This window comes from Scatophagus argus, chromosome 3 (assembly GCF_020382885.2).
Source record: "Scatophagus argus isolate fScaArg1 chromosome 3, fScaArg1.pri, whole genome shotgun sequence".
NCBI classification, from domain to species: Eukaryota; Metazoa; Chordata; class Actinopteri; family Scatophagidae; genus Scatophagus; species Scatophagus argus.
In genome coordinates, this window is record NC_058495.1 from 18,182,299 (window position 1) to 18,196,763 (window position 14,465).

At 40.7% G+C, this 14,465-nt stretch overlaps 1 protein-coding gene across 4 annotated transcripts in view; it reads left to right on the plus strand.

Moving 5' to 3' along the window:
- tacc1 (transforming, acidic coiled-coil containing protein 1) overlaps positions 1-12,913 on the plus strand; it is a 29,296-nt gene extending 16,383 nt beyond the window's left edge. For 3 of the 4 annotated variants that reach the window (XM_046384360.1, XM_046384359.1, XM_046384357.1), the window contains exons 2-14: positions 1,064-1,173; positions 3,236-4,634; positions 5,144-5,185; positions 5,536-5,599; positions 6,264-6,444; positions 7,263-7,321; positions 7,703-7,834; positions 7,950-8,026; positions 8,168-8,211; positions 9,441-9,604; positions 9,702-9,808; positions 9,920-10,040; positions 11,173-12,913. In XM_046384360.1, coding sequence (XP_046240316.1) covers positions 3,307-4,634; positions 5,144-5,185; positions 5,536-5,599; positions 6,264-6,444; positions 7,263-7,321; positions 7,703-7,834; positions 7,950-8,026; positions 8,168-8,211; positions 9,441-9,604; positions 9,702-9,808; positions 9,920-10,040; positions 11,173-11,238 — 2,385 coding nt within the window. In that variant the 5' untranslated portion in view covers positions 1,064-1,173; positions 3,236-3,306 and the 3' untranslated portion in view covers positions 11,239-12,913. The remainder of the gene's footprint in view (positions 1-1,063; positions 1,174-3,235; positions 4,635-5,143; positions 5,186-5,535; positions 5,600-6,263; positions 6,445-7,262; positions 7,322-7,702; positions 7,835-7,949; positions 8,027-8,167; positions 8,212-9,440; positions 9,605-9,701; positions 9,809-9,919; positions 10,041-11,172) is intronic. The other variant, XM_046384358.1, reaches the window with a different exon arrangement.
- Positions 12,914-14,465: the final 1,552 nt, after the last annotated feature.

The following is a 14,465-nucleotide window of genomic DNA, read 5'->3' on the forward strand; positions in this document are numbered from 1 at the left end:
AAGGAGGCGTTTTTACACGCGTGTTCATATGTGCGTGTACGCATGTGTCTATGTGTGTGTGTGTCCATCTGTCAAGTTGAAGGACCTCTGTAAGATTAAGAAAGTTAGATGAAACGCGTTTACATGCTGAAATGCTCACTGTGTTATGTTGTCATGCGTCGCTGACACATTTCTGGCGTGGCCGTGGCTTAGACCGTGACAGTGTCTGAACTGTCTCAGCCTCACAAACAAACATGACACATGCTCAAGACATTATAGGCTTCTCAGCCTTTTCTTCCTGTGTGCTTTGACATCATCTGGGCCTTTGTTCAAAGTAAACGCAATGATTCACAGCTACCTTTTTGTGCTGAAATTTAATTGACCAGATAATGTATCACCGCCCCGTCAAAATCCATGTCGGTTGAGTGTTTCAGCAGATCAGCAGTTATCTAACCAGAGTCACATTAATATGTAACTACACTGTGATGTGGCTTCCTCAAATGATCAGATCAAACTGACTGCTGCTGAGCTGCAATGATGAAATCAGTCGTCGTTGAAAAAGCTTCGGGTATATTTGTAAAGTGTATTTGGTCGCAATGTTTTTATCTTATATTAAGACAGATTCATATATGGTACAGTTTCATACCTCATGCTGCGTATAGTGCTAAAGATGTGACAGGAAAGAGGGGGTTGCCCTATTTCCTCTTTCTCTCATTTTACTCAATCTTTCATTTTCTCCTCCATACTGACATGAATCAAATAGTGCTGAGTTTTACCAAGATGTAATATAGGTGGATACGAACAGTAAAAAAATTTAAAGGCATGTTTAAGTCCTATTTTCATATGATGTTTAAATTATTATATCCAGTGCACTTGTAAGTTACATCCAAAACAGCATTGACTCTTTCATAGTTTTACTGTTTGGGATCGCTTTCTCTGATCCCTGATCTTTGCTTGTTTTTGAAAAAATAATAAAAAATAAAAATAGTCCCCAGTTATGTAAGCATCTTTTTGTACTACTTTCTCTGGTTTTGAATGTTTGTGGGGTTCATGTGCTCTCTCTCTCTCTCTGTGTCTTCCTCAGCTCTGACTCAGAGGGTCATTTTGACACGCCTGAAGCAGCAACTCCTGTTCGCGCTCCTCCGACCTTCCCGGGAGAGCTGGAGAACAACAACGCTGATCCAGACAAAACAGGTGAGGCCACTGCTGAGCAAACTGCAGGCAGAGAGAGAGACAGAGAGAGAAGCCATAAGGAGAGGCAGAATACTGTCCAAGATGCTGCTGGTACGCTTCAGGGTAGCTGAATGTTCTCATTAATATAAATAATAAAGAGATGCGAAGAAATCCCCTCATATATGTACACAGCACATATTAAAGACAGAGTGTCCCTCTTTGAAGTTGCCATGGAAACAAGTCTTTTGATGGCGCTCTAAATGTTCAGATGTCACGTGCGTGCATGTGTTTGTGATCACCGAAAGAAAAAAAATGTCTCTAATATGTGTCAGCTAAGTCATCTTTATATGTTTAAACAATCCCTTTAAATAACACATTTGACCATATGTGAATTCCACTACTGTGTGTGTGTGTGTGAACTGCGGCATATCACGTTCACCATGCGTAAGAGTAATTGGATACATACGCAGTGATGTACCTACCAGCTGCATTTTCACTTGTAAACTGCAAGTTTCGCTAATATTCAACTTTCTTATGGATGATACAAACATGGTGAAATGTGAAGTATTAGTACAGGTACTCCAGGCTGTGAATACCTAAGCTGCATGCACGGTATGTAAGCTGATATGCACACGTATTTTGGGTGTGATGATGGCAGAAGGTCTGTCATTATCATCTGAATTGGTAAGAGGAGGAGCCTGAGGCAGAGTGTGGGAACGGCCTTTGCTCTGGAATCTAACAGGTTCAACAAAAGCTTTGGTTCGCCCCATTTTGTGCTGGTAACTGATAGAGGTCACAGTGCGGGGAGTGACTGAACAAAGCTTGTTATCAGGCTGAAAACAAGGAGGTGTTTAGGAGGCCATGTGTCGACGTGATTCAGTTTTGGTAGGGATAAGTCCTATCTGTGAAACAGTTTCCAAAAGTGTGCGCTGGAAAGTCAGCCAGTAAAGAGCGATGTGGGAGTTTACTTTTGTTTCAACCATAAACATCCCTTTCTGCAGCTGTGAATGAGGAAGTTTGGATCGTGGCAGACAGGATTTGAAGTGCCTCTAGAAACGTTTTATGATATAAACATGCTGATGTCTGTGTTTGTCCATACCCATCCAAAGTTTCCATTACGGCATCAGTGTCAGTATCAATTATTTGATAGATATAGCTGAAGACTTTGTTGGAGCCAGAAAGACCCATGATTACATTAAGAGATGGATATTTGAGGATTTCTTTATATGTCTTCTGTGGGGAAATACAATGTTTTTAAAATCAAAATATTGCTTTAAATTCAAGGCAATCATTAATACATTAGATATGTCTGCTTGAAAATAACTTTGCACCGGTTCATAACATTTTTTCCCTTTTTGAGAATTTTTTTTTTTTTTTTTTTTTTACAGATAATAAAATATAAAAAAATGCAAAGCAATGCATTTTCTCCATCAAACTCAACCATGCGATTTGTGTACCATTGCAAACAGACACTGCAGCTTGGTGACATTTTTCCTTGTTGTGACATGTGCCATTACAAACAGTGAGAGAGCAAAAATGATTCCTGTCGTTCTACACTGAATATGCATGTCGAACTGGATGAGGATGTGTTTGCATTGCCTTGTTAGACTGCGGGAATTACTTTGAAAATGACACTCTGGCGACATGCAAACGTGAATGGAAGTAGGTAGAAGCACAGTGGGGTGCGCTAGTCTCCTAGCAACATAATATTACATGAATATGGCGGGTATGACAGGCACACTGAAATATGTTGATGTGTCAAAAGGTTCCCTGCAGGCAATAGTTACGCTAACACTTCCCTGTTGTCCTCAACACACAGCACAAAATAAAGCATACCTCTCTTTTTCTCTCCTTCTTTCTGTTTTCTAATGCACTGCTTGGTTTAAATGTCATGGCCCTCATAGTAAGACATTGCCATGGCAACAGTAGCAAGTGGAATAATTGGCTGGCTTGTAACCAATCAGATGTCACCTAAATCTAAGTTCAGATTTTGATTGGAGATATTATCAGAAGTGGGCATACAGATTTTAATTTTGTATCTAAGGTTAACTCTGGTGAGTTTGTCCTCTCGTTTGTTCTTCAGATGTGGAAAAAGAAGAGCACCTGATAGTGACTGCTCCTTCTGAGGATCAGGATATTTTGCTAACCCACAACATGGGTCAGGATGAGCCTGCAACCCCCATGGGTGGTCACTTGAAAGTAAACATCAAGACTCTGGAAGAAGGACAAACAGAGAATCTTCCAGAAGCCCTGGGCTCTGTGCCTGTCCCAGCTTCATCCTCAGTGAAGGAAACTCTTGAAGTGGCTGAATGCACAGCACCGTCCTCTGAGTCATCCCAAGCCCCAGTTCCTGTCCTAGTTGCAGATTCTGATGTGGATCCAGCTCCAGCACCAACCCCAGAACCAGATTCAGTCCGGAGCAGTGAACCTGTAGCCAGCCCAGCTCTAGAGCTCTGTGAAAGTACACCTCATTCTGAACCAGAACCACAGTCCAATGGCCTCAAACACACTGAGCCCACTCAAAAGACTAAAACCAGGAAGTCTAAGCCTCCTTCCCTGGAAGTGAAAGCTTCGCTGAACGATCTGTCCCAAACAGCAGAGGAACAAGAACTTCCTGTTCCCAAGTCCATTTACAAATTTGACCCTGACCAGCTGGATGACAACTTTAATCCCTTCACCAGTGGTGGATCCAAAATCCCAAACTCTCCCCCACCTTGTGGTTCGAGCTCTCTCCCCAGACTTGAGCCACTCGGCGCGTCACTGCCTGTCTGTGAGACCAGCTCAGAAGCTCCTGCAGAAGCAGAGACGATGGAGTCTTCAACAAAGGTGAAGCCTGTGATGCTGGAGTTCGGTTTGGACGAGGGGACGGTCAGCAAACCACCTCCGAGAAAATTAGGTGGTAAAAAGACAATCAGCAAACTTGCAGCTAAGAAGCAGAAGCCCAAAGAATCAGAGGCTTCCAGCAAACCAGCACCAGAACCCACTGTGTCAGAAGTGGATTCTCAGCCAGTATCAGAATCAGTTTCTCAACCAGCATCAGAGCCAGTTTCTCAGCCAGTATCAGAACCAGTTTCTCAACCAGCATCAGAACCAGTTTTAGATCCTCTTCCTGAAACTGCTTTGCCTGTCTCAGACTCTGGTGCACCTCTGAACCTTGACGATGTTCCTATCCCTAAGACGGGAACGTACAATTTTGATCCCAGTCAGTGGGACGACCCGAACTTCAATCCATTTGGTAGCAATAACAAAATGAGCAGCTCTCCAGTGCTCCCTAAGAGCTCCTATAGCTTTGATCTGGACAATTTGGACGAGTCTGTGGACCCTTTTAAATCCTCCAAAACCCTGAGCAATGAGGACCCACCCAGTAGTGCCATTAAGTCGGAGAAAAAAGTAAAAGACGGAGGCAAACCAAAAGCAGGGCACCCAGCCGCAGAGAAGAAAGTGAGGCAGATTCCTAAGAAGAGCAAAGAGAGGACAGTCCCGTAAGTCTTTCTTTCTTGACCCGACAGTTTGCTGTTTTGAGGATCTGTTCATTATCACTAATAACATAAAATCAGATTTCAAGTTCTATGACATATACTCTCTTTAGATGTGTCTTTCTTTGGTTGGATGTGATAACGTTTACATCCACCTGTGGCTCGATGTATACCAAACACTGCTCTGAACACATGCCAAACACTTAACACTGCATACTGACATTTGATGCAATTCTCAGGTTATATATAGGGTCCTAAATGTGCTTATAGCTGGAGTGGTTTGGACTATTTTCAGCTTTTCTGGGTCTGCTTGCATCTTGTGTTTATGCTCAAACTTCTGCTGAGTCTCTAACATGCTAAGCTGAACACCTTTAGTCACTCACACGCTCTTCTTTGTCTCCTCTCCCTGCTCCTCCATTCTTCATTCCCTTAATAAATTTCCCCTTCATCCTGCATCCGTCCTTCTCTTGTGTGTTACGCAACCCCCAACCTCTGCTTTCGTCCACTTCGATTAGCTCCAGGACATCTGAACAAGTCAAGTTTCTCTGTTTTCTGTTGTAAGTACTCTCACTATCCTCGCTCTCTTTCTTTCGAGCATGCTGGCTTCCCATTTTACTCTCATCGTGGCATGTGCCGGGATCAAAACCTACATGTTGAAGGGGTGTGTAAGGGAAATTATGTCATTCTCAGTGTCATCTCAGTTCTCAAGGCCATCCCCTGTTAAGTTAATTTATCCCTTCTTGTGATCCTCCCAGAAGCTGGCCACCAGTAATTGTAGCTGTACCTCATTTAAAACGGTCCTAGTTTTTGCCACTCTATAGATGTAGAAGCAGGAGAAAGAGGCACTAAAATGCTTACTTTTAGATCTACATTTTCTGATGCTTGTCATTACGTGTTTCCTCTGTAGGAATTCCTGTAAGGTCCAGAATTATGATGAGAGCCAGTCCTTGGTACTCGACGTGTGCAATCAGGTAATGTGTGTTTTCCTGTGTGAGTCAGCTAAAATGTATCACCTTACTGCAGTGACGCTGCAAAGTCCACTTTTCAGTAGCTGCCTAACCTCCTGGCTTCACCTCTTCACACACACATGCACACACACGCACACCCATATACACACACTCTGATATAAGCTGACAGTAGGAGCATCAGCAGTGTTGCCAGCTCTGCGGTGCTGACTTGGCACAGTGACAGGTCTGTGACTTATCGCTCTGCAGGCAAATATTAATCCACTGCTCCACTGTGCCATCAACTTTTTCACCTCCTGCGTCTTTAGGTGACATCCTCAAGATATAATATACCAGCATACCAGAGATAATGTACTCTAACAGAGTTTGTCAAGGCCCATAATGTTACCTTATGTAATTTCCTCAACATAATGCAGTTCTAAACTGTTCATTAAACAGCTGAGATAAACTGGATATGTGGGATGTGAACAGTGATTCTTTCATGTCTAACCCGATGTATCCACGTTTGTTTATGTGAAGTTTTAATCGAAAGCGGTACGGACGCACTTTGTTTTTATGTAAATAATTCATTTTGTGTTAGAATATGTTTAACTTTGTATGTCTACTTTTGGTACGAATCACATAATGAATCGCATAGTAATGTGGATCCTATCTTCCTCCTCCTTTCCAGGGGGAGGATGATGCAGCGGTTCAGACCCCAGAGATCACTCAGCGAGTTCATCACGCCACTGACGAGGAGAAGCTCGCCTCCACCGCCATTATGGGCCAGGCAACAGATGCCCCGGAGGAGAAAGGAGAAGCTGAATGCAACAAAGCACCTGTGAAAAAACAGCCAGCATCTGTTATGGATGGTATGTTTGGATCTTAAAGCCCAACACTGTGTGTCAAATTTCTGTTCAGGAGTTCAAATGAATAGGAACTGCGTGAAATGACACTTCGCAGATAGAAGTCACTGTAAAGTGACTCTGACAGAAACAGACATGCAGCTAAGAACGAGGTCAATGATAAAAGGAGCAAATAAGTTGAAGGATGTTGAAGAATAAAGAATGATGAAGGTTCAGGACTGTGCTATACATGTGAAAAGTAAATAGGTGTGTAATGACCATAAAATGGAGAGAGAGAATGACACAAAGTGTACTGTATTGAAGTGATAATCATAATATCTGGTCCCTTTTATTCCACCTAAAGTCTTAAGTTGTGATGTTTTTAAATTAGTATTTAATGGGAAATAGGAAAAGGCAATTGTTGCTCAGTGTGTGCATAGTGGTAAGGAAGCAGGCATGGCCAGATAGGTGCCAGTTCCAATAGTAGGATGAACTGGAAAACGTAAAGAAGGAGAGTTGTTCAGTTGCGTAACTTTCTCAACAAGTAGAGTGTTGGAGACTGCAAAGCTCCAAGAATGTGTCAAACCTTTTGAAGAAGAAAAATGAGTGTGTATGCGCAACAACACCCTGTCCTGGATAAGACAGTTGTAAATATTTCACTGGGGAAGAACTTCTTCCCTTCCCTCTACATTATCTGTGTACCACACTGTCTTTTTGTGGTGGAAGGAGGACAATCTAATGAAACCCAGACTAACAGTGCCCATATTCTTAATGCTGATAGCTGCTGTTGGCTGCTTCTAATAGTTGTCATTTCTCAATGTATTTTGTGTTTTCTCTCCTCAAAGGTCCTGAGACTAAGACTGCAGTTCACCTGGAGGACACCTGCGATCTGAAAGATGATATAGTAAGTAGACTGCAGGAAGCAGCAGGAGGGAACAGTGTGAATAGTTAAACATGCCTGGCTTGTTTTTCACCAACTGTTCTTTATCTCTTATGTTCTTATGCCCCATTAGCTATTTTTGCCACATTAATCTATTAGGTTTTACTCACTTGTCTAAGAAAACCACGTGTGAAACTTTAGGTTGTACAAATGTTTGATTAATAAAACAAACTCAAAAGTTTGCTTAGAGCTCTTGGAAAAACATCATGTGATCTGCAAGGAGAAGTCAGAACAAAAGTATTTGTGACATGCTGTAAAGGACCTACTTACGAAAATGTAATGATCGTGGATGTTCCCTGTCAGATCTCAGATGAGCACACTGTGTGTTCTCTGCATGTTCCACAGAGCGAGATATCTATGAACCAAACAACGAAGGTGAGCAGCAGTGAGGCCACAGACACAGCAGCCTTGTCCCAGGACAGCATACCCCTGAGTGAGATGGACAAGGCTGCAGTGCTCACGCTGATCAGAGAAGAGGTACATCCCTACCACACAATACAGCGCTCATTTCGTAAAAGTGAATCTGCTGATGATTATTTTTTTTGTGTGTGTTTTTTTTTTAACATTTTTCCTCTTAATGTCTTCCAACTAGATCATCACCAAAGAGATTGAGGTCAATGAGTGGAAGAGGAAGTACGAGGAGAGCAGAGCTGAGGTGTTGGAGATGAGGTATGATGCTTCACTGTTTCCTCTGAAGAATGTTTTGTTTCACATTACCAAAAAACCATACCAGTGCAAATGAAGAAAAAAAAATTAATTGATTTAGAGGAATAAAGTTGACAAATGTACTTTCCTTTCTTATCCTGACAGGAAAATAGTTGCAGAGTATGAGAAAACAGTTGCACAGATGATTGGTAAGCTGCTGCCACCTGGTGGTGGTGTATTCTTTATGGGTTTGTTTTAAAAGCACCTCATGGCTCCACACTGTCATATTATAAGTACAACCCCAGTTCCAAAGTAGTTCAGTAAATGAAGACAACATGCAATCATCTGCAAACCAGAACTTGACGAAGTGAGTCTGTGTAGTAATATCTTTTATATGGTCATGTGTTTCACAGAGTGGTGAACCTCTCCCTATCCTTGCTTGTGAACAGCTGAGCCTTGCAAGGATGCACCTTTCGTATCCATACATAATACAGTCACCTGTTGCCAATTTATCCATTTATCTGTGGGATGTTGCAAACTGATGTGTTTGAGCAGTACACAACTTTCCCTGTTTTTGTTGCACCCGTACCAACTTGTTTGAATCAGGATCAGAATCGTCTTTATTGCCATTGTAAGTGTAGAGGTTTCACATTACTAGGAATTTGTCTTGGTGATTGGTGCATACATAGAACGTAAGAACGAGTAACATATAATAGTAGAATAAAATAAAATAGAATAAGATAAAATAAAATAAGATAAGATAAGTAAAATAAATATGGTTCTGGAGGTAGTAAAAAAAAAAAAGAAAAAAATGCTGCTGGCTTTGTACTGTTTTCAACTGAATATATAGCTAAAAGGATTAGCAAATAATTGCAGTTTTATCTGTTACACATCGTCCCTACTTTTTTGGAATCGTTGTTGTAGCACTGCTGTCCCAACATTCAGTTCAAGAGTGTAATTCATATGGATACACTGCACTGGGTCAGTGTCAGTTCTCATCTCCATTCTGAGAGTGTTTACATCCACACCAGAGAGAGACTGTAATAACTGTGTTTGATTTGGACTCAGTTAAGTATGTTCCACTGTTTGGCTCAAAAGAAATCTCTCTCTCTCTTGCTCGCCTTGTTTGTATGCTTTGGATCAGTGTCTTGTTGCTGTGTTAAAATTAGACAACTGCTTACATGTTTAAAATTCCCACATCAAATGAATACACTGCAGAGAGTTGATTTTAAACTTGTGCTCACTGCTTTATGCTTCATGTCAAACACATTGTTCTGGAGTAGCCTACAGATTCAAATGAATGGAAAACCAACCATGGCTTTTACAGCTAAGCCTGGCTTTCCAGATTACAGTACTGTTTCAGTTCTGTTCTTAAGAGAAGTGGTATACATTTAAGTAAACCCCTTCAGTCTTATATTTTGATTTCTGATATTTGCAGAGGACGAGCAGCAGCAAAAGACCCTGTCCTGTAGTAAGACAGTCAGGCAATTGACTGCAGAGAGGGATCAGGCCATAGCTGACCTCAACTCTGTGGAGCGCTCCTTCGCTGACCTCTTCAGGAGGTATGAGAACATGAAGGGAGTCCTGGAGGGCTTTAAGAAGGTCAGTCGAGCTTCAGTGTGAATCTCATGTGATTCTGTTCAGCCCGACGCTACATATTAGTCAGATCACTACACACTCTCTACACGCATCTCCCCAGAATGAGGAGGTGCTGAAGAAGTGTGCACAGGACTACCTGATGCGGATCAAGCAGGAGGAGCAGCGATACCAAACCCTCAAGTTGCATGCCGAGGAGAAACTCGACAAGTAAGTCTCCATGTCTGTGATTTGTAATTCCAGCATTAACTCACTGGAGAAGTTTTTAATCCTTTGATCCATTTTGACGTCTTCTGTCTTGTGTCCTTCGCTTCCTCACAGGGCTAATGAGGAGATAGCCCAGGTACGTGCCAAGGCCAACACTGAGGCTGTCGCGCTAAACGCCAGCCTGAGGAAGGAGCAGATGAAGGTGGAGTCACTCGAAAGAGCTGTCCTTCAAAAGGTAGGATGACTGAAAACAAGATTAAAATGGCTTCACAGTGTTTTAACTGAGCACAAGGTGCATTATGCTGAAATAACGCTCTGGATAAATGAGGTTAAAAACCATTTCACTGAGGGCTTTGTGTGTTGGCTTAGACTTAAACATGGTGTGTTTAAACATCAATGAGCTGGCGTCAAATGGATTGTGGTTTGTAGGAATTATTACTGTAAACAAACAAGATCACAGTTGAGATCTTTCATGGTTAACAGCACTAATGAATTCCAGGGTTTCCAATTCCCACAAAACCTGTTGCTTCCTGTTCCATCATTGTCTTTGTTTATTTTGATTTTCTCTTCAAGTTTAGTGACAGGGATAAATCCAACTTCCCATCTGCTGTTTACTTTTTGCACTAAGAGAAACTCTTCTTAAGCTGGCAAAGCATCTTTGTCTGTTTTGTGCAAATAGTCAGAATGATTAAAAGCAAAAGAAATGATTAGTGTTGTTTAATTACAGTGATTTTGAAAAGTGCTTGATGTACAGTGGTCTGTAAAATCACTGTTAAGTCGTTGAGCGTCTGTATGCACTGTGTGCCTGCCAAAACCCGGCATGGCAGCTAACACTAGGGGGCAGTGTTTCATTTACTAAAACCAGAATCTGGTGAAATCTAAAGACAGCAGAATAGAGAGGACAGACACAGAACCCCATTATCAATCCATGATCAAGGTTAAGAAAATCAGAGATGAAAAATAAAGATGGAAATAAACATGGGTTTTTGTATTTATTTTTTATCTTGTTGGTGAGTGCTGGTGTGGTCCTCCCCTGGCAGAAAAAGTAGAAACGCCATAGTTTAAAAGATAATCCATTACAAAAAAGTCATGTAAACAAAATGTATCTTTTATCTTAAAAATCACAATTTGCACGATTTGTCGGTTACTGTTGGTGAACACCTCACACAAATCGGCCCCTCCTCCCTGGCTGAACGGTCAAGACACAACAAGTGTTTAACACAGCATAATGAACGTGCCCAGTTTAAACATTTGTGCTACAGATTTTCTATGCATACAGAAAATACTTGGAGTGTAGCTGTGCAGAACTGTGATTCCTGTCTTTACCACTAATGTCTGAACACTCTTCCTCTCTCTGTCTCTCACAGAATCAGGAGATCGAGGAGCTCACTAAGATCTGTGATGAACTGATTGCCAAACTGGGAACAGAATAAAAGGGTCTTTGATTAAACTGCAGCATTGATGTAAATTCTGTGCGCGATCCCATTTAAGCACAAGTCGCACGTTTTCTCTCTGCTCATTTTTTTTTTTTTCACAATAAAATACAGAATGGTTGACCTTTTGATCTTCAGAGACTAAAACATTGAACCAGACGTGATCATGGTGTGAATCATGTCATGGCAGTAGAAGAGGCACAAAGTTAAGATGAGGTGGATTATTAATTATTTTGAAGTTCTCTGATTTGTTGATCTTTGGTTTAGGATTTACAGTCAAGGCTTATTTTATGGTTAAATGATTCATCCGTTTTAAACTGTTGATTCTCTTCTTTTTGAAATGTGTGTGCATTGGAAATGATCAGATGGTTTGTTGTGTTACAAATCATTTCTGCTGCCATTTGATACAGCATGTTTAACACAACCACTGTAGGGAATAATGTGGGATCTAAGGGAAACTCTGTGGATACACAGTGCAAACATCTTTTACCACAGTGCATCTACATGTAAGTACAATCTCTCTATTGAGTGCCTAAACTGATCGTAGTGTATTAGTTTCCTGGCCTATGAATACGTCTCGCTGCCATTTCTTTGGCGACACTTTGGTTCTGCGGGTTTGTTTTCTTTCAGCGACAAATGAACGGAGACTAATATCAGAGTGTTTCTTAAGCTGCCCATTGAGTCTCTTTTTCTTTCTTGTTTGACAGGATAACATGTACAGTGTATGAAAGTTGTCAGTTATTGCAGAGTGTGATGTTCAGCCACAAAGTTTGGACACCCTCTGGGACTTTTAAATATGAAGAGCACTTAATAGAATCATATCTTGAATTCTGTTTTTTTATTTTATTTGACAGACATGGATGGACTGGCTCGAAGCTCAAGTAGTAAAAACTTTGCTCTTATTATACTGTAATATTTAACCACGTGCCATGTTTCGTTTTCTCGCTCCACAGTTGAGTGTGGAAAAGTGAGAATCACATTGAGTCGCTGCCATGTCAATATTGTTGGACTGTATTCACACTTTCTGTGAGCCTAAGTGTTGCTGACGTGCCTTTTTGTCTATTTTGTTTTAAAAAAAAAAAAGTTTTATTTTATTTCATGCAGTTGTTTCCAAACTGTTGCCAAAGTGTAGTGTATACAGTATATATCTTTTATGATCAAAATATCCTGAACACAGTGAGTTATGATGGGTTTACATTTTTAATGCTTTACCTGCAATGGATGAATGCCGGGCTGCATTACTCTTTAAGGTGAAAGTCTGTGTTTGGGTGAGCAGGGGTTCATTATGTGATAATATCTTCATTGCTAACATCAGCATTTTTTTGCTCTGATTGAACCTGAAGGAGATCACAGGTATATTTTTGGACAGATGTTCCACACATCAAGGACGGATTCTTCTGTGGAAACCCTCTTTCACATAAGCACAATCAGTTGCCAAATGTCATTATAAAATGAGATGAGTCTCAGTGCTTGACTGTGTCTTGTTGTATTGGTGTTAACATAAGTCTGAAGGTTCTTTTCAGTGCAGATCCATTGTTACAGCACAGTATGTGTACATTTTATACTTTATGGGAAGAATTTTGTTCCTAATATTTGTAAAACTGAAGAATGAAGTACACTCAGATTGTATGTTACCTGCCATATTTGTGCATTCTTGAGTAAATGGTTAAGATGACGCCAGCTTCCACCTTTGCCTGAGTCATTTAAGCGGAAGTCCATAAGAAGTCAGAAACACAACATCTCTGTTGTTCCTGTTATCATTGCACTGAACTCGTCACAGGTTATTCCTACAGGGACGCCGGAAGTCAAATTTCATCTCTGTTTTGATGTTCTTGTGGTCAATGCACTGTCGCTTTTTAGAAACATGTTGTTAGTGGCATCTTGTTTGGGAGTAAAGAGCCAGCAGTAGTCATTTTTAACAATTACAATTACATAGTCATAAATACTTTATTGAGAAATACTTTATATATTGTACAGCTCTGTGTTTGTGGTGTTGCAACTGCAAAGATGACTGCCTTCATGTTCCACTGGGCTACAGCAGAACTGTAAATCACATTTTGTATTGAATTGTAATTCTTCTTCATATTATTCAACACTTTGTTAAACAGTTAACTGTATAGTGAACCCGTTAAGCAGGAGGGACTGACTGCTGTAATCTTCACCTTACGGCCCGCAACAGACAACTTAATGATGTTTACTCAGACAAAACAAGCGCTCATCCTCATTAAATCCAAATTGCTTTTTAAAACACGCCCCTCTAGGAAAAATCTGTTTGAAGAAGGGTAGTTTACCAAATGTGGCCGGCAGGTTTTATTGTTGCAGCCACACAGTACCACCAGATGCACTACAAGCCTTGTAAAACACTGTATAAGGAGAATAAATCTATTTCTAACAGACACAGCTGATGGAGACAAGAAGTTGGAGAAGTCAAAAGGTATTTTTTAAAAAGTTCATAGCGTAGAAAAAAATTAAAGAAAAAAAATCCATCAGCAATAAAAAAGTATTTACTTGTTATAACTGCCTAACTAAGCCAATCCATGTGTAGTGGCAGAGAAATTCTGATGGTATACTGAATAATGTGTTACTTACTGATAGTTCAGTTTGGCTCAAGGATACCTGAGAAACTTTGATATTTTTTATTTCTGATATCCAAGGTCCTTGCAGTACACATGCTTCAGAAATAAAAGAAAAAAGATTTACGTGAAAGATTGATGATAAAAGGGACAAAACGGATGGAAGACTAGAAAACCTACAGTTAGTAGAAAGGTAGAGGGCCAAGGCCTGGTAAATAGTCTGTTATGAATATAATTGATAAAAGCCCAATTTTCAGGCCAATTTTAGTAATTTCTTAATGTTTCATATTTTGAGACTTACCTGTTGTTATATATGACTCAAATGTTTATATTGTTTCCTACATGCATGTTTCCATGTTTCTGTTGGGTTGACTTTGTTCCAGGGTCGGTCTTTACAGCACTTTCTCGCCACATGGTGGTGTCCTTAAACACCACAGTACCGCACATCATTCCTGGTGGGACGTTAGGTGGAGGTTATTCTGACAGACCAGTCAGGAGACTGAACTGAACAGTGAGCTGTGAGGAAATGTCAGGATGTGGTGCCAGTTTCGAGTGTCTAATAATGCATTCTCAGTCTAGTTAAAGAATAGTTTCCTGCTATTGGAAAGTACCAAAAGAACACGGCTGCATACAGTAAAATGTTAATAACAAACT